At 38.6% G+C, this 19,864-nt stretch overlaps 2 protein-coding genes across 2 annotated transcripts in view; both read left to right on the top strand.

The window, feature by feature from the left end:
• Positions 1 to 1,929: 1,929 nt before the first annotated feature.
• kifap3b (kinesin-associated protein 3b) overlaps positions 1,930 to 19,864 on the top strand; it is a 32,209-nt gene continuing 14,274 nt past the window's right edge. The window contains exons 1-15 of the mRNA XM_082172372.1: positions 1,930 to 2,089; positions 2,547 to 2,678; positions 2,786 to 2,937; positions 3,127 to 3,188; positions 3,670 to 3,811; positions 4,055 to 4,154; positions 6,224 to 6,348; positions 6,445 to 6,543; positions 6,631 to 6,809; positions 10,929 to 11,091; positions 13,187 to 13,287; positions 17,783 to 17,891; positions 18,070 to 18,182; positions 18,372 to 18,537; positions 19,209 to 19,334. Of these exons, the coding sequence (XP_082028498.1) occupies positions 2,058 to 2,089; positions 2,547 to 2,678; positions 2,786 to 2,937; positions 3,127 to 3,188; positions 3,670 to 3,811; positions 4,055 to 4,154; positions 6,224 to 6,348; positions 6,445 to 6,543; positions 6,631 to 6,809; positions 10,929 to 11,091; positions 13,187 to 13,287; positions 17,783 to 17,891; positions 18,070 to 18,182; positions 18,372 to 18,537; positions 19,209 to 19,334 (1,801 nt within the window). The 5' untranslated portion in view covers positions 1,930 to 2,057. The remainder of the gene's footprint in view (positions 2,090 to 2,546; positions 2,679 to 2,785; positions 2,938 to 3,126; positions 3,189 to 3,669; positions 3,812 to 4,054; positions 4,155 to 6,223; positions 6,349 to 6,444; positions 6,544 to 6,630; positions 6,810 to 10,928; positions 11,092 to 13,186; positions 13,288 to 17,782; positions 17,892 to 18,069; positions 18,183 to 18,371; positions 18,538 to 19,208; positions 19,335 to 19,864) is intronic.
• LOC309500683 (uncharacterized protein) lies at positions 6,816 to 10,042 on the top strand. The gene is made up of 2 exons (XM_082172373.1): positions 6,816 to 7,482; positions 7,773 to 10,042. The coding sequence occupies exons 1-2, from the start codon at positions 6,853 to 6,855 to the stop codon at positions 8,076 to 8,078; spliced, it is 936 nt and encodes a 311-aa protein (XP_082028499.1). The 5' UTR covers positions 6,816 to 6,852; the 3' UTR covers positions 8,079 to 10,042.

Here is a 19,864-nt window from a genome sequence, read left to right as displayed (position 1 = left end):
CTCTTATGTGTCAGAGGGTGGTTTGCAGGGTGGGCCGGGAGAACGAGCATCGTGTTTCGTGGCGGGACAAAAATGTGCTATAGCAAACAACCGTAAGCAGAGCGGGCACTCTATGTGTTGTTATAGCATTATATACGGTGGTGAATCCTCAACAACATCAGCAGCCAGTGAAATCTTTAATAGTATAGCCCTGACTGTGATGCATCTGGATGAAAAGAAAAAGTTTCACGTGAGTGCAACGTTAAACCTGAAAATATCCCTAAAAAAATGCTGGCCAGCTTTCAAGGGCTGACTGGACCGGTGCATGGATCCAACTGGATGATTCATTATGAGATATGAAAACATTTAATTATGGTAAACCGGTTTTGGGTAATGTTATGACTCACATGCGTGAGCCAGTGTAGATCATTATAGTATAGTATAACTGGTAAAGGTCACTAGACTGAATCCGTGGGAACTCATGCAGAGAGTATATCCGCTGCCCTGTGCCATAGGCCGCTAAGTTTAGGAACGCCACTATATATAGGCCACCCAATGCTGTTGATATTGCTTTCACTAGTCCCAAACATTATGGATTCTCTCACTCTTTTAAAACGTAACACAATCTATTGGTGTTCACTGCTGAAATTAAGAGCTCATCATCAGCATAAAAGATACGAATGGCTGATGTTTATGGTACAGCATATTTTTATATTGCGCAGAAGATATTATAAACATCTGGTGACTTGTTTTTGGAACACCGTCATCTAGTCAGAGCAAAACTTGTGAAACTGTAACGGGGAAACTCCTCATTTAAAAGTTTTTTTCTAAACATTCACCTATGCGTTTGGATTACTTGCCAGGAAAAACAAATCTATCATCCTATTTTGGAGTGAAAAACAGAGAAGAGCTAGAAAAATCTGCAGGATATATGAATTCTGCTGCTAGATAGCTGTGAAATCAGCAATGTCAACAAACATATCACTGCTCACTGAATATAAACCCATCCATAAAATCAGCCAGAACACATGGGTGCGCCATAGCCAACATGACACACAAGATAAAACTACGAAGGAAAATGATAAAAATGGACAAAAAGTTTATTTTATGAATGTACTTATTTATACTTTTGGAAGTCCTACACCCTTAAATTGAATTAATCATTATAATTTATTCTTTATATATTACTCTCAGAAAAGACCAGCTCAACTCATACCGTTAGAGTCAATCATATTCTCTGCAGATATAGTCTAACTGCTTTTACTTATGCATAAATTTGATTATATTCCCTACTATAAAAACACATATCTAAACAAATTACTTGCATATAACCACTGCTACAATCAATAATTTGCAATGAAATGGATGTTTGTTGTCTTATGAAAACATGAAATTTGTTCAACTTAGGCTATAACTTGACAAAATTGCTTGCTTTGTACTTTATTTTCCCTAGGGAAATTTGGAGTGGACATGATAAGCATTTCAACATCACCTGGTATAAAAGTATTAAAAATAACCATACACATCCTCCATAACACCAACACAGGTATCTTAAAAAAAGCACATGGAAAATAAGAAGGCATCACTGATCCAGATTGAACAATCTAATAATTAATACCGGCACAATTTTTTTATTTTTTTTATCTGGTCAACTATTTATTTACATTTAGGCTATTTATTTAAATTAATGTGTGTGTGTGTGTGTGTGTGTGTGTGTGTGTGTGTGTGTGTGTGCGCGTGCGTGCGTGCGTTTGATCAAATGACATGTGGGTAAAAATACTGCATATTATTGAGAGACCCCTTTTAAGTTTTAACTCCCAACGATGCAATTGCGAAAAAGTGAGAACTAACAATAACACATTTGTTATGGTTATTTAGAAACTCCCTGCTATTCCTCCCGTCCTACAGATGGCGGCCGCGCTCGGTTCAGGCTTCTGTTCCCCCGGCTCGCCCCATCAGACGTGAGTGTGACAGCGGATCAGTGCAGTGCGGATGAACGATGCTTTGATTCTCATTCATGTCAACAGTCTGAAGAGCAGCCAAACCGACGTCTCGCGCTTTCACATGAACGGAATAAAATGCAGCCGGACGATTCGCAGTATTTGCAGCGGTAACCATTACATTTAACCTAAACGTACATCGCAGTATGACAGCGTTATGTTAGTACGATTATGACCATGTATTAAGGGAGAGACACTGCATATAATCCGTGTATACTATATATTATTAATCTGGGTATTTAACGTAACTCCCGCTGGTTTTATTTCCAAGCTAATTAGTTCATTATAATTTCTATAGTCATAGTGTAAATCTGGGTCAAATTCATCCGCTCCACTTGCAGATGGGCGTGGCCTACTGTCACCATCCCGTTGTGATGCCAGTGTCTCCAATCTGCTCATCTAGACATTTCTGTAGTATTTTGGGCGCGTCCCGAGTGAGCTGCACCTATGATGTTCTGACCTATCTTGTTCTCTTCAGGCTTGACAGCTCACTAGGGTTTGAGGCACTGCCAATGTTTGTTGCAACTCACTGTCACATCCAATCTTGATCTCTCCTGTGTCTATTAGGAAATGTAGGATTGGTGATATAGATGTGCATCCCACAGAAAAGGCTCTAGTGGTGTATTATGAGGTGGAAGCATCCATTTTAGGAGAGTCGGGCAATGCCAGGCATGAGGAAAAGAAGGAATGCCAGAAAATGTAAGCAGAGATAAGCTGTGTGTGTATGCACACACTCTATACATTCTCTATTCTGTTTATTACATTTCATTCAACTTTTTGTGTGTGTGTCTATGTTTGTCCTTTAGCATCCGGCTGAGGAGTCTGAATTCCAGCACTGATATTTCCTCCCTGGCCAGGAAGGTGGTGGAAGAGTGTAAAATCATTCATCCATCAAAACTGGCGGAGGTGGAGCATCTGCTGCTGTATTTAAAGAACCGAAAGAAGCCCAGCAGTAAATGTAAATCCCTCTTAAAAAAATAATTCCCTTTTGTAAACAATAAAACGTTTTATTTTTTTTAATTTTTTTTACTTTTATATGAGCAACTCACAATCTTGTTGTTGTTTAGTGTTTGTTTATTTCTTTTTATCATATCATATGACATTTTAATGGTGATTGTGTTTGTTGTTTCATGTTGTCTGTCCTCAGCGGAGAAGAAGGAAAAGAAACCACCGAAACCCAGAGAACTCCTGCCGTTTGAAGGAATGGAAGTACGCCTTGTTTCCCACCCAAACACATTTGAAGTTTTATGTAATTAGATCTGACAAAGTGAATATATTAACACATGTGATTACTTAAAAATGGTAAATGCTGCTTATTTTGAATGCCGTTTATCTAATTTGACATGATAACTGATTCATTCTGTTCTGTGTGATTTTTACCTAATGGAACAAACCTTTCCAATTTGTATATAAACTAAACCCTGATGGGGTGTCTAGCAAAAGTAAAGTCATTTACAGTCTTTGAATGGTGTAATTCAATCAACAATGAAGCTCAACAAATAAAATATCACACACAACCTCCTTGATAGAAATAAATGTTAACATCAATAAAGGACTGCGTATTTACATACCAGTCCTATTATTTAGTTTCCTGAATGTTTTAACTGTGACAAACTTAAATATTTTAGTTGATTGAGAGCCATAGTTTTAAGTTGATGTATTCCCAATTTTCCATAATTTTTTTTTTCAGGTTGAGGAGGAGGCCAATATTAATAAAATCGATGAATACATAGAGCTGTTGTATGAGAGCATCCCAGAGAAGATCAGAGGGTCCACTCTGATCCTCCATTTGGCCCGTAACCCTGATAACCTGGAGGAGCTCCTACACAATGGTACTAAATTAACCAATTGTTTTTTCCTGAATTCACTGTCAACAGTATTATTATTCTATAACAAACTTCCGTCTCAAAACATATGAAAAATCATGAACTGCCGCAGAACAGCAGCAATTTTAGTGGTTTTGACATCTCTTGCAATATATATTTTTTTTGTGGTGGAGTGTGTGTGGGATTAATCTGTATCAGCGATCATTATCCAGTTGTTTGTGAGTTTGTGATGTGTTAAATGTTTTTCAGAGACAGCACTTGGAGCTCTGGCCCGGGTATTGAGAGAGGACTGGAAACACAGTGTGGAGTTAGCAACTATTATCGTCTACGTCTTCTTTTGCTTCTCAAGGTACACAATTCCTTTACAGCTTTTTTGGTCCTTTTGTCAACAGCCATACTCATTTTGTTGTGGTGCTTTAAAGAGAATAGAATAGAATAGAATAGAATAGAATAGACACTGGTCAAGGAGGATTTTAGCATGCGGATAATCATGCTGATGTTTAAAGGGATAGTTCACCCAAAAAATTTAAATTCAGTTACTCACCCTCAAGTTGTTCCAAACCTATATGAGTTTCTTTCTTCTGTGAAACAAAAGAAGATATTTTGAAGAATTTGGTTAACCAAACAGTTGTGGGGCACCATTGACTTCCATTGTATTTTTTTTTTTTTACATACTATGGAAGTCAATGGTGCCCCACAACTGTTTAGTTACAAACATTCTTCAAAATATCTTCTTTTGTGTTCAGCAGAAGAAAGAAACGTATAGGTTTGGAACAACTTGAGGGTGAGTGAATGATGGCAGAATATACTTGATGGCAGAATGAACTATCCCTTTAAAGTGTTGTCAGCATGGTGAACTCTCTGAGAGGTGAAAAAACCACTGCAAATAACAAATCCATTGCTTCACAATTTATATTTTTAAACAGTTACTTTAAAGGACAAGTTCGGTATTTTACACTTAAAGCCCTGTTTACAGATCGTATCTGATGAAATAGAACGGTTAAGATTAAAATTTGGACACATGCTGCTGTCCTGAGAATTTTAGGTTTATTTCGCTTCCCCCCACCACCCCCACAATGGTTGTCTATATGCACTGGAAGATTCCGTCCTAAAAACACATTAAACTTTCGTTTACAAAGACGTGAAACTCACCGAGTGGTCAGGGGTGTTCACTGATATGTTCCATCAAAAATCGCTGAAAAAGATGCATTCCAACAGGTTTTATCGTAGTTTTTGTCCAACTCCATTGACTTAATAGGACGTGCTGTGTGAGACCGCAGCACCTTTACGGTATTACTCCGCCGCTTCTTCTTCTGCTTCTTCTGTGTATTCAATGAAATGCCCGTGGTTTGCTTGCAATTGGCAAAGGTGCATTATCGCCACCAACTGGGCTGGAGTGTCTATTATTCAAGCTCTCAACGGAAGAATCACGGGTGTGACGCGTTTGGCAAAATAGGTCCACAAAAGCTAAATAAACCTAAAATTCTCGGGACAGGAGCATGTGTCCAAATTTTAATCTTAACCGTTCTATTTCATCAGATACGATCTGTAAACAGGGCTTTAAGTGTAAAATACCGAACTTGTCCTTTAAATCACCTACTCTGAGCATTTTTCCTGTTATGATCAGATCATGATCTTTAAGTGTCTGTTTGTGGGGACATTAGACCGATATTATTGTGTGGTATAATTCATAGATATTTGGCCTATTTATATGTTGAATATATCTGTTAGTTACACTATTTAAGGGCTGCATATTTGCCTAATGTTGGCCTATGAATACATTCAGATGGATATCATCTATTTTGTCCCATCTCACTGTTTTTTTTTATCTTGCTGTCTTTTAAGTAAAGTAAAAAAAAAAAAAAATCTTACTGTGTTTTGATAGAGGTATTTTGGAGGATATATCTGCTACCTTCACTTTTAATTTTTTATTTTAAGAAGCAGATTGCATACCATATATCATTCTGATATAGCTCTTGTATAAGGTTGAAAGCCTTAAGAAAACCATGATATGTTCTCAAAACATCTTTAGTGGCTGCAGATCAGGTTACTGCTTTCACTGAGATAGCTGTCAGCATTTATTTGAGCTATGAAAGACTGTGTTCTCATTTGAAGGTTTTCCTTGGCTCTCATTTTCAGATGGCTAATGTGGAAATTTCTTTCCACAAGCTAGAATGACTTTGACGTTTGAAGGATGTATTTGAAATGTATGATGAGTTGTTTGGCCCGATCTTTCAGTTCTGTTTATGTACTAATCAGGACTAGAGTAAGAAATTCATCTGGCACGTCCGTCTCGGTGTCTCTACATACCAGCCATTGTCTAGTTCTCAGATTGTATCGCATGCATCAGTGTCTGGCTGAATGTGCCAGTAGAGGTCGAAGGAGGACAGACCCTCATGACTCGTGTTCTTCCTGCAGTTTCTCTCAGTTCCACGGGCTTATCACGCACTATAAGATCGGCGCTCTGTGCATGAACATCATCGAACACGAGCTGAAGAAATATGACCTGTGGCAGGATGAGTTAGAGAAGAAGAGCAAGGCTTATATCCTTTTTGTCAATCACTTTTTAATCAAAAAGTAAAAAATGAATCACTAAATTAACATGTTAAATGAACTAGATTATTCCTTAACATATCCACGTGATGAGGACCCCGACAACCAGAGCTTGCGTAAGGAGCACGAGAAAACCCTAAAGAAATACCAAAGCCTCCTGGTCAAACAGGAGCAGCTGCTGCGAGGTACAGGAAGTGAATTTTTTTCATTAAAAACATGAAATCATTCATTAAGGTTTGTTTATATGTTCCTCTTCCTCCCTATGGCTCTAGTTGCGTTCTACCTGCTGTTGAACCTGTCTGAGGACACCCGCACAGAGCTCAAGATGAGGAACAAGAATATTGTGCACCTGCTGGTCAAGTCTCTAGAGAGGGAGAACGAGGAGCTGCTGGTGCTGGTGGTCTCCTTCCTCAAAAAGCTCAGCATCTTCTTGGAGAACAAGAATGACATGGTAAAAACCCTCATATATTACCTTTTGTAATTCTGATCTCACAATGTACTTTGCCAGTGTATCCGTGCCGGTATCCGCTGGTGTACTTGCCGATGGCGGTGTCCGTATCCGTGCCGGTGTCCGTATCCGTGCCGGTGTCCGTATCCGTGCCGGTGTCCGTATCCGTGCCGGTGTCCGTATCTGTGCCGGTGTCCGTATCTGTGCCGGTGTCCGTATCTGTGCCGGTGTCCGTATCTGTGCCGGTGTCCGTATCTGCGCCGGTGTCCGTAACTGTGCCGGTGTCTGTAACTGTGCCGGTGTCCGCTCCGTATTCGTGCTGGTGTCCATAACTGTGCCGGTGTCTGTATCCGTGCTGGTGTCCGTAACTGTGCCGGTGTCCGTATCCGTGCCGGTGTCCGTAACTGTGCCGGTGTCCGTATCTGTGCCGGTTTCCGTAATTGTGCTGGTGTCCGTATCCGTGCTGGTGTCCGTATCCGTGCTGGTGTCCGTAACCCTGCTGGTGTCTGTGCTGGTATCCGTGCTGATGACCGTGCCAGTGTCCGTATCTGTGCCGGTGTCCGTAACCATGCTGGTGTCCGTGCCGGTGTTTGTATCCGTGCTTTTGTCCGTGCCAGTGTCCGTATCTGTGCCGGTGCTTGTGTCTGTGCCGATGCCGGTGTCCGTATCCGTGCCGGTGTCCGTATCTGTGCCGGTGTCCATACTGGTGTCCGTAACCGTGCCGGTGTCTGTATCCGTGCTGTTGTCCTTGCTGGTGTCCGTGCTGGTGTCCACTAGGGACCAACAACTGTTTGGTATGCCACATTCTTCAAATTACTTTTATTTTCAACAGAAGAAAGAATCTTATTTGGCCACTTTGGCCTAAATGTCTGCCATTCTTCCGTGTCCGTGCCGGTGTCCGTATCCATGCCGGTGGCCGTATCTATGCCAGTTTCTGTGCTGGTGTCCGTATCCGTGATGGTGCAGGTGTCCGTATCCGTGCCGGTGCCTGTGTCCGTGCCTGTGTCCATGCCATCTGTGCCTGTGTCCGTGCCATCCGTGCCGTGTTTGTGCCGGTTTCCGTATCCATGCCAGTGTTCGTATCCGTGCCGGTGTCCATATAGATCCGTGCCGGTGCCTGTGTCCGTTCCATCCGTGCCGTGTTCGTGCCGTTTCCCGTATCCGTGTCGGTGTACGTGCCATCTGTGCCGTGTTCGTGTCATTGTCCGTATCTGTGCCGGTGTCCATATCGGTGCCGGTGTCTGTATCCGTGCCGGTGTCCGTGCCATCTGATGCCGTGTTCGTGCCGGTGTCTATATCCGTGCCGGTGTCCGTATCCGTGCCGGTGTCTGTATCCGTGCCGGTGTCACTAGGGACCAACAACTGTTTGTTAAGCCACATTCTTCGTAATAACTTTTATTTTCAACAGAAAAAAATTTACTTATTTGGCCACTTTGGCCTAAATGTCTGCCATTCTTTTTTTATTTTATATTTATTTTATAATATAACAATAAAAAACAAAAAGAAATTCACTCACTGCTCTGAGAATTTTAATAGTAGCTTTAATAAGTATCAATGTATAATTTATATATGTAGTGTTTTATTTTTATATTTGTTCATTTAAACTTTTTTCTTGAATTCTTCTGTTAAATACACCTACTAGCGGAAAAAATAAAGCACTGTTTATTTCATTTGTAATTTATGTTGTGTATATGTAATGTGTATCTTTGTTCTTATCTTTTATTAACATACACTCACCTAAAGGATTATTAGGAACACCTGTTCAATTTCTCATTAATGCAATTATCTAATCAACCAATCACATGGCAGTTGCTTCAATGCATTAAGGGGTGTGGTCCTGGTCAAGACAATCTCCTGAACTCCAAACTGAATGTCAGAATGGGAAAGAAAGGTGATTTAAGCAATTTTGAGCGTGGCATGGTTGTTGGTGCAAGATGGGCCGGTCTGAGTATTTCACAATCTGCTCAGTTACTGGGATTTTCACGCACAACCATTTCTAGGGTTTACAAAGAATAGTGTGAAAAGGGAAAAACATCCAGTATGCGGCAGTCCTGTGTGGCGAAAATGCCTTGTTGATGCTAGAGGTCAGAGGAGAATGAGCCGACTGATTCAAGCTGATAGAAGAGCAACTTTGACTGAAATAACCACTCGTTACAACCGAGGTATGCAGCAAAGCATTTGTGAAGCCACAACACGCACAACCTTGAGGCGGATGGGCTACAACAGCAGAAGACCCCACCGGGTACCACTCATCTCCACTACAAATAGGAAAAAGAGGCTACAATTTGCACGACCTCACCAAAATTGGACAGTTGAAGACTGGAAAAATGTTGCCTGGTCTGATGAGTCTCGATTTCTGTTGAGACATTCAGATGGTAGAGTCAGAATTTGGCGTAAACAGAATGAGAACATGGATCCATCATGCCTTGTTACCACTGTGCAGGCTGGTGGTGGTGGTGTAATGGTGTGGGGGATGTTTTCTTGGCACACTTTAGGCCCCTTAGTGCCAATTGGGCATAGTTTAAATGCCACGGCCTACCTGAGCATTGATTCTGACCATGTCCATCCCTTTATGACCACCATGTACCCATCCTCTGATGGCTACTTCCAGCAGGATAATGCACCATGTCACAAAGCTCGAATCATTTCAAATTGGTTTCTTGAACATGACAATGAGTTCACTGTACTAAAATGGCCCCCACAGTCACCAGATCTCAACCCAATAGAGCATCTTTGGGATGTAGTGGAACGGGAGCTTCGTGCCCTGGATGTGCATCCCACAAATCTCCATCAACTGCAAGATGCTATCCTATCAATATGGGCCAACATTTCTAAAGAATGCTTTCAGCACCTTGTTGAATCAATGCCACGTAGAATTAAGGCAGTTCTGAAGGCGAAAGGGGGTCAAACACAGTATTAGTATGGTGTTCCTAATAATCCTTTAGGTGAGTGTATAACATAATGACAAGGATTTTTATCTTCGCCACTTTGGCCTAAATGGCCATTCTTTTTTATTTTATATTTTGTTACCTTGTAGGGCTTTTTTTTTTTAAATAGGGACATTAGTTTGGCTGTAATGCTCAGTCACTTGCAAAATATTAAAACCAACATGAAAAAGAATCATGATAAAATCGTGAAACGTGATTTTCATGAAAAAAATTGTGATATGATATTTTTGACCTATCGCCCACCACTAATTAAAATGCTCACAAAGGAATCGATAAGATTAATAGAATTTTATAAATAAATATATATATTTTATACACTTTGAATTTTACCCATGACATGCAGGAATTTTTTTATTTCCTGGCTACAAATTAACTTGCTATTACCTCAGCACATTTGACTAATTCGTTCCTTCGTTTTAAGTAAATCATGCGCACGATATAATCATTTGTTCTACTAAATTGTGCACACAATATAATAATTTGTTCCCTCATTTTACTAAATCGTGCACATAATATAATAATTGGTTCCCTCGTTTTACTTAATCATGCGCACAATAAAATAATATTTCTCTTTTTTTTACTTAATCATGCACACGATATAATCATTTGTTCCCTCGCTTTACTAAATCTGAGCCACGTTGTAATAATTTTTTCCCTTGATTTAGTTCAATCAAAACGAGGGAATGAATTGCCATGGCCATGATTTATTAAATCAATGAAACAAATTATTATATAGTGTGCACGATTTACTTAAAACAAGGGAATGAATTAGTAAATTGTGGCCATGATATACAGTATATATTTTGTCCTGCTTGTCCTACTCTGCTCCACTGTCAGTCCACCTGGAATCAATCTACTCTGGCTATGAATGTGCATTTATCAAGACAGAAGTTGTTTTTATTCTTGTATCCCTTAACCAAATCCTTGTTGTAGATAAAAGAAATGGACTATTGGCTTTGAAAATCTTTCATCATGTACGTACATAAAAACACATGTTGGACAAAAATGTCTGGCTGTTGTAGGAACAACAGAGAAAAGAAGATGATTCTGTTTGTTTCTCCAGACTAAGCGATTTTCAAAGGGAAAAGCTTGTTTAAATAATTTCATGTAGTCGTTTCTTTCGACATCTAATTTCAAATGTATTACGTGTACTTCACTTGTGCGTTTGTAATAGGCAGAGATGGACACGGTGGAGAAGCTGGCTCGTCTGGTTCCATGTGAACACGAAGACATGATGAACGTCACTCTGCGACTCCTCCACAACCTCTCCTTTGACACGGGCCTGCGCACCAAGATGGTGCATGTGGGTTTACTGCCCAAACTCACTACTCTGCTGGGTAACTCTCTTACCTTTCTTTCAAATGAGATTAGACCATCGTTCCACTGTAATTGAATTGCACAGCAAAGTTTGTTACATTTTCACACATTTTAATGCCAAGGACTTTGCATCGGATATAGTTCCACAGTAGTTTTACAAGAGATATTGCCTATAACTCTCACTGAGAAACTCTGTAGAAATAATAACAATTATATACCCTACTGTTCAAAAATTTGTGGTCGGTAAGATTTTTTTCATGTTTTTGAAAGAAGTCTCTCATGAAAGCTGCATGCATACTATAAAAACAGTAATATTATAAAATATTCTTACAATTAAAACAGCTGTTTTGTATTTTAATATATTTTAAACTATAATTTATTCCTTTGATGGCAAAGCTGAATTTCCAGTCTTCAGTGTCACATGATCCTTCAGAAATCATTGTAATATGCTAATTTGCTGCTCAAGAAACATTTCTCAATGTTAAAAAAACAGTTGTGCTGCTTAATATTTTTGTGGAAACCGTGATACATTTTGTGGTTACTAGTAAGTTCAGAAGAATAACATTTATTTAAAATTGAAATCTTTTTAACATTATTAATGTCTTGCTGTCACTTTTGATCAGTTTAATACATCCATGCTTTATAAAAGTATTCCTTTCTTTAAAAAAACAACAAAATCTTACTGACCCAAAACTTTTGAACGGTAATAAGTTCACTTTGACTGCCCTAAAATACATTTTGTAAAATCTTTTTTTTTTTTCTCTTTAATTTTTTTTGCTCACTTTTTCCTGCACAATCCCTGGACCTGTTTAAAAAATCCTGACAATCTCATCCAAGCCCAGAATGTTACGTTTTTAATGCAGTATATTAAGAATGAACAGGATAATATCATTTTCTTCTTTTCCATTTAAAACAAACCTCTTTAACCCAGCAAGAAAGTGGACAAAACTTGTATGAGTGAGGTTAATGGACAAATTATATTTGTAAGGTTTCGAATTAAAGTCATCTTTAGACATTTATACACTCTTATCTTCAAACTAGAAAGAGACCATTTAAGGTTGCATTCAAGGATTCAAAATCTTTGAGCTATATGATCTACATCTGAATGATTTTCTGTACAAGCTATAGAATATACAGTTACACTGAAAGCAAAAACCTGCTTTGGCAGCTGCTGGTTCAAGTGCAGATGATGGAGGTTTGGCGTCAACCACAATATTTTGGGTAATTCGAGGCCAATCACATGCTGCTCTTTTGCTAACCAGCTCGGATGACACCTCCGCATCAAATGCTGCTTTGGAAATCATTTTCGTGATTACATCTAAGGACTTAATTGCTGCACATTTTTTCACTGTACCAGCCATTAACGCTCCACCAGTTAGGGGCGAGTTTAAGAGGCTACCTGGCTGGTGTCGTAAAGCCCGTCCGTGTCCTCCTACTCTCGTTGAGGTGAGGCAGCGACGTGGGTCATCTGTGTCTGCAGACACTAACGAGAAGCACATGTTCCAGCCACCGAGGGCCCGCCCAAGACGGCCCTCGCTTATTAATGCCACTAAAATATATGCCTCCTCCTGTGTCCCCAATTAAACAAACTAAGCAAACCTCTTCTCTCCTTTTCTTTACCTACTCGGCTTTCCCTCACTTTTTTCTCCCCAGCGGTCACATCTGCTTCTAATCGCCGATGTGATAATGTGTTCTAGGGTGTCTCGGGTCCCGACTGCCATGGTTGGACTTATAATGACTGATTATACCATTGATCTATCCGAGTGTTTCCTATCTCACAGGGGAGTATCAGCATTAGGGAGGAAGAGTAGGAGGGAGTAAAGTGTTATTAATGAGAGTGTTTGTAGGGAGAAGTGTGAGTGTTTGGGTTGCGTGTGTATCTGTGCTCTCTCTCTCTCTCTCTCTCTCCCCCATGGAATGAGTTTGGATCGTGATAGCATACACCACATGCTCTTATCTCCAATCTCTATGATAAATAACTCGCTCTCAGCATGAGCCAGTATAAATACATTATGTAACTGACCACGACTGATCAATTTAGATAGCGCGTTAAAAGTTTACACACATTGTGAATCTCTCTGAATGTTTTTTTTTTCTCTCCTTTTTTTTCTGTAGGTGATGACACGCACAAGCACGTAGCGATGCGCATCCTGTACCACATCAGCATTGATGACAAATCTAAATCCATGTTCGCGTATACTGACTGCATCCCTCAGGTCTGAGTCTTCTTCACTTTTATTCACTTTTGATTATTGAGATTAGGGCTTTTAATAATCAACATTAGTCTGTTGATTATTTCCTAAATTAATTAGGGTAGCACTTTATTTTACAATGTCCTTGTTACACATGTTACATGTTGTTACTATAGTAATAACAGTACATTATGCATAATTACATGCAACTAACCCTAAAACACACCCTAGTCTTAACCATAAATATACTTATTTTAAGAACATGTAGTTAATTAATATTACTCAGTACTTAATTATGCATTTATACATTTTAAATGTATAATTACAATAATTGTATAACTATTATACAACTGTATAATTGTAACAAGGACACTTTTAAATAAAGTGTAACCTTAATTAGATATTCTCCAACTTGCCCAATATTAAGGTAAAAAGTATATAATATTTATATTAAATAATAATATTAAGCAAAACCTAAGAAAATTTAAGTGAAATGAACAGGTTTTAGCAGGACATAGACATAATTTCCTTCTCTTATCATAGTAACACGTTACATGTAATCAGACACATTTTTTCAGTAATGAAAAAGTAATACATTTTAATGTATTATAATAATTGTTACTTGTGTTAAATAATCAGTTGAAGTTGACTTAAAACCTAATTGACCTGCTTATACGGTTTTGATCCATATGATTGGCATCTGTTTGATTGACAGGCATATTGCATGCTCTATGAAGTTTGTAGAGTTAAATACTAGTGTGATGGAGGCATTTAATTGTTAGGGGCAAAAACTAAATGCTCATGTTTTTTGCATTTCTAAAGTGCCATTACTGACGGAGGTTCTCCATGCACAGTGCAAAGACCCGACTAATGGATTACAAATTCATTGTTTATCATTTTCATTATCAAGCGAATTATTAGCAATTAATTTATGGGTTCTAAAAGCTGTAATTGTATGTACAGTATGTCACATGTGGCAGGACAAAATCTGTTATGTGGTGAATAATGATTCCTCTTTGAAGATATTTGTAAGTAATATAGACAGTATGCACCTAGTAGTCATCCTGGTATTCTATGCATACAGAAAAAGTGTTTACTGCACACTATGTGCAGACTGTACTGCATAAAGTTAAATTGAACTTTGCTATTCCAAATACTGTGTGTTATTGCTGCTGCTGTGTGTCATGTATGTATCATGTGTGCACCTCACAGTGTTGTAAAGTGGGCTAATTGTAGTGCTGTCTTTCTCTCACATGGCGTTAATGAGATAACAGAGCTAATTTAATAGGAGGGGGCCTCTGTGGGGTCACCAGCAATTGCCTGGGTACAATTTCTCTGAAACAACTTCTGCCTGAGCGTTGTCATCTTTAAAATGCTTGTCTTCTCTAATTGGGTGAAAATGCCTACCAGATGCTTGTTAAAAAAAAAGTTAAATTCCTCAACCTAATCGCTCCGCCAATCCGCCTGGAGACGGTTGTGGCATGATGTCAGTCAGAATAGCTGTGGGACTCCTCAGGGAGTTATGCAGTGTTTTTCTTTCTTTCTTTTTCTTTCTTTCTTTTTTTTTGTTGTTTCATTCAGCAGTTTGTTTTTCATTGAAATTTTTTTTTGCGCTTGTTAACTCATACTCGTACAAATTAAAAGTAAAAACATGAACTGCTACATGATTTATGTGTAACGAGTGGTTCCCTACATTATTACAGGAAGGTGGTACAGCAATCACATGACGTTTTCAAGAAGTTTTCTGTGCGCAAACATCTGAAGCGTGCGCACAGAAAGCTGCCTCTCAGACAGCGCGTGGATAGCCTATTAAATCGAGTTCTCTTTCATGCCTTCTTGCGCTTGAACAAACAAATTCACACAAAATTATGTAAAAATGCCATGCCTGTATAGGCAAGTATCCTTGTGAAACATAGTCGGTTATGTCTTAAGTGAACGTTAACAGCTGTAAAGAAAATGCATGTGTAACAAGATATTGAATACGTGCAGCTCTTAAAGTGACAGCAGCCTAATAAACTTACTGCTGTCTTTGTCCTCAATGTCGATCTAACTACAAAAGACACAAAGAGAGTCACTCCCTGCTCTTGACTGGTTCAGCCCTGCTGGAGCAGCTCTAAATATTCACTGTGCTATTAAATTAAAAATAAAATATGATAGAGCAATAATATGAACAGGGAAAGTAACAGTAGCTCCTACAATACATTTTAACAGGCATAATTAGGCATGAAAATAACTGGAAATATCTATTCACTAAGCCAACTAATTTGATTAAAATTCTGCCCAATATTTTAAAACATTAAAAATGCAATGAAAATACAGGTATCGGTACTTGGTATCGGCAAGTACTAAAAATAAAAGTATCTGTATTGGACTTGTTCTGGAAAAAGTAGTATATAGTCCCTAGTTTTTTTTTCTTCCTTTCTTTTTTGTTTGTTTGTTTGTTCTTTCTTATTTATTTATTTATTTATTCAGTGGTTCATTCTTTTGTTCAGTCTTTCAATTTGTTAAGTACATACTTTCATTCTTTGTTTCTATCATTTTTTGTTTAATTATTTCTTTCGTTTGTTTGTTCTTTCATTCGTTATTTAATTTTATTTCTTTCGTTGTTTCATTTTTTGTTTTCTTTTGTTTTAGTTCTATCTTCCTTCCTTTTGTTTGCTTGTTCATTCTTTCTTTTTTCTTTCTTTCTTTCAGTGGTTCATTCTTTCAGTTTATTCAGTTGTTTATTCTTCAGTTTTTTTTTTGTTCTTTCTTTTTCTCTTCCTCATTTTGAGACTCCCGTGACTCTTCATCAATAGCTAAAGTCAGTCTGTCGGTTTCTGCCTGTAGATCTGGTGTCCCGCAGGTCTGCTCTGGCAGTTAGCCTGGATCCTCTTCTGTAAGGGAGGATTTAGATCAAACGGCCTCGCTGCTCTGGGTTCTGAACTGGCGAGGAGAGGCCCGGCATTGGACCCATTCCTCTGCCACAAAGGGGTCTAGCTATAATTACTCAAAGCTGTGAGGTGTGTAGTGTGTGAGGAAATGCTTGCAGGGGTTATGGAGCTATGAAACCATGGAGAGCTCAGAGACGGAGGTGGGAGGAGGGGGGATGACTCAGGGGTACGAGGCAGGGCCTCCCATTGCTGGTAAATAGGAGCAAGCAGGTGCCAGTGAGTCTAGACTGCGTGATTTGGAGGCCTGGGACCAAGTTATGTGATACTCAGTATGGGAGAGGCCTGATTGCTCACTGCTGCCTCTTCACAAGCCTGCATTGGACTGTTTGTGCCTTCCTGTTTAACATCCAACTGGCCCACACCATGGCTTCAACCATTGCTCATCTTTCTTCATCTGTTCATCTCCTCATTCTTCGCTTCACCCACACTTAATTCATTGGCCGCTGTACAGTTATCTCCTTAAGATAGGCCTGCAGTGTCCCTCTCATTGGGCCATTATCAGCCGCAGCGTTGACCTGATTAAAGTAGACTGTGGGATATTGCCTCAACTCTCTCTGGCTCATGAATAAAAACACAAATAGCAATCCCTTCACCAACACTGACAGCACTAATACTTCTCCCTGTCAGGAACCGTCTGTTTCATCATTTATTTCTTTTCTTTTGTTTTCCCTCTGGTTGTTGCACGATACTCCAGTTTTAAATTGTGCCTTAATAGGTCTATTGTGATATCACACTCCGAGGGCATTTGGAAATCTCATATGTGCCTCATTGTGACGTACTATTCCGGGCGTCACATTGAGCTTTTTTCAGTTACTTGTCTGTCAGACAGGTGTCAGTCCAGATGAATGTTTCTTTGTGATTATTCTTATAGTAGAAATTAGTTATTATTCTTAAATCGTTTACAACAACAATAGCAGCAACAACAACAATAATAATAACATAGATTTCTTTATTGTTGTGGTTGTTGTTGTAGTTATAACGTGGATGTAATTGATTTAATTATTATTTATTTTTAAATTACAATTAAAATATCGTTTTTAATAAATGTACAACTATTACTATTAATAAAAAATATTATTATTATTATTGGTAGTTTATTATTAAAATATAAATAATTATGTTAATTGTCATCATTAGAATTATACTGAATATAATCTAAATAAAATCTTTAAAATGTTTTTGTTCTATTTCTTCTCTACTTACATTTGGAATCACTCTAATTTATACAGTAGGTGAACCTTAAGCAAACCGAATGAACTAAACCGGTCTAAAAGGATCAGAGTCATTCTAAACATGCTATCATGCTAATCACGTGAGACACCGTTTCCGGCAATTTTTGTTTAAATAAATTTTCCACTTCTGTAAAATAAAGTTTGTCAATGCATATTTTCTGTGCCATGTTTGCAGCAGTGTAAAGACAGTTTGGACAACCTCAAAGTTCCCGATTTTTTTTTTTTTTTTTTTTGTCCTGACCAAACTTTTATGTCAAGCCCTGCTATACCTTTATAGCATTCTGATTCAATGTTTTCATGTATGATAAATGTATTTTAAATTTTTTAATGATATCTTGCGTTGTGTGTGAGCAGCTCATGCAAATGCTGTTTGAACACGGTGAAGAGAGAATCGACACCGAGCTCATTTCCTTCTGCATCAACTTGGCTGCTAACAAGACTAATGCTCAGATTATCTGTGAGGGTAAGAGCCTGTATCTCATTTCCCCTGGAATGACATGCAACACTGAACTACACAAACATCTGTGTTTACTGTCACACATCAGCGACTTTTGCTTTCTGTAATTAATAATACATGAAGTCTGATCAAACTTGTGATTAATCTCTGGCTGAAACTGATTATTTGAGCATTTGCTCTGCAGGTAATGGATTGAAGATGCTGATGAAAAGAGCACTCAAACTAAAGGACCCGCTGCTGATGAAAATGATTAGGAACATCTCACAGCACGATGGACCCTTGAAACAGCTCTTCATTGTAAATACAATATTTCTGTCATTCCATGAAGAGTCACAAGTTACACATTATAAACTTACTGAATACATCAAAGCATCATTTAGCATTGGCATGTTAGTCAAATTAGTTTTAAAAAAATTACAAGAAGTTAGTCTGTGTTAAATGATTGCTAGAAACCCCTAGAGATATTTGATATCATTTACTCTGCAGGACTATGTGGGTGATCTGGCAGCTCAGATCAAGCTGGAGGGCGATGAAGAGTTTGTTATTGAGTGCTTGGGTACATTGGCAAACCTCACAATACCTGACCTGGACTGGGAGCTTCTGCTGAAAGAGTACAACTTGGTGCCTTTCCTCAAAGACCACCTCAAACCTGGTAAAGCTAACATGTACCAGTTTGTGTAGTGTACTACACTGTATATGAGTAGTTGACACATAACATGCCCTTTTTTATTGACATCAAGGTGTTGTAGATCATGTAACAAGTTTTTCATTGTTCTGTGCAGATAAATTACATTTTGCCTTTGTCTGTTCATTAAAAGGTCCTGTGGTGTGACGAATAATTTTTTAGAAGTATAAATAGTCTGTGCCGTCTCTCAAATAATATGAGCTTTGTACAACTGTATGTAGAATCTTTCAAAAGGCTGTTTAAATTAGATATAGGTATTGCAAGACACTCTGCAAAACATCTCTTTCCAAAAGGTTTTAATCCTATTTTGATAAATTGCTATATGAAACAGTAACCAGTATGCAACCCTAACATTTTAATTTGCAGTATGACATATTGTGCTACATCACATTCTCTCTCATGTCTGGATACATTTTTGCAATCCAATTTTGTGTACAAATGGCCTAACTTTTGACAGTCCAATCATAAGCAATCATGCTTCTGTATAGTAGGTCTGTATAGTATTACTATATGTGCATATATTACACATATTGGCAAAGGTAGTAAATCATCCATGTGCATTCCTTGTAGGAGTAGTACAATATACAAATTGTATCATCATACTAAACCTCATTTGATCTTTGACCTCTGTGTTTCAGGTTCAGCTGAGGATGACCTGATCCTGGAGGTGGTGATCATGATCGGTACGGTGTCAATGGACGACTCCTGTGCCGTCATGCTGGCAAAGTCCGGCATCATTCCTGCTCTTATTGAGCTGCTAAATGGTAAGAGCGCTGCCAAAATTTACACACATTTATTAGCATTGAGCCAGTGCAAACGGATCTCCAAACCCTCGACAAAAAAACATCTTTTTCATTATCGCTAGCCATAAAAATAAATTCCGGAAAAAAAAGATCAGTGCTGTTTTGATTTCTACTTTTGTTTGGCCGAATTGCGAAAGCTTCCCCCCTGCTTTGCATGTCTGTAGCCAATCAAGAACCAGATTTCAATTTGGCATGCTTTGTCTTTCTTAATGTGATCTGATGGAATGAGTTTTGAAGAGTTTATTTAGACTAAACTAATATTAAATTAGAATAAATTAGAATAAATAAACAGCCCATGGCTGCTAGGGGCACGGAGGGCTGGTTCTCGCTTTATGCATTATGTGCTGGGAAGTGACAGTGTTTTCAGGAACAGGAAAGCACCAGGCTCATGGTATGCATCAGATTTGCTGGTTCTGCTCAGTGTGAGCCCTCATTTCAATAAATCCTGATGGCGGGGCTTTTCCTTGCCATGAAAAGAATAAATGTTTAAG

This window comes from Leuciscus leuciscus (genome assembly GCF_965113295.1).
Source record: "Leuciscus leuciscus genome assembly, chromosome: 6".
In the NCBI taxonomy this organism is placed as follows: Eukaryota; Metazoa; Chordata; class Actinopteri; order Cypriniformes; family Leuciscidae; genus Leuciscus; species Leuciscus leuciscus.
This window is presented reverse-complemented; position numbering and strand designations above follow the sequence as displayed.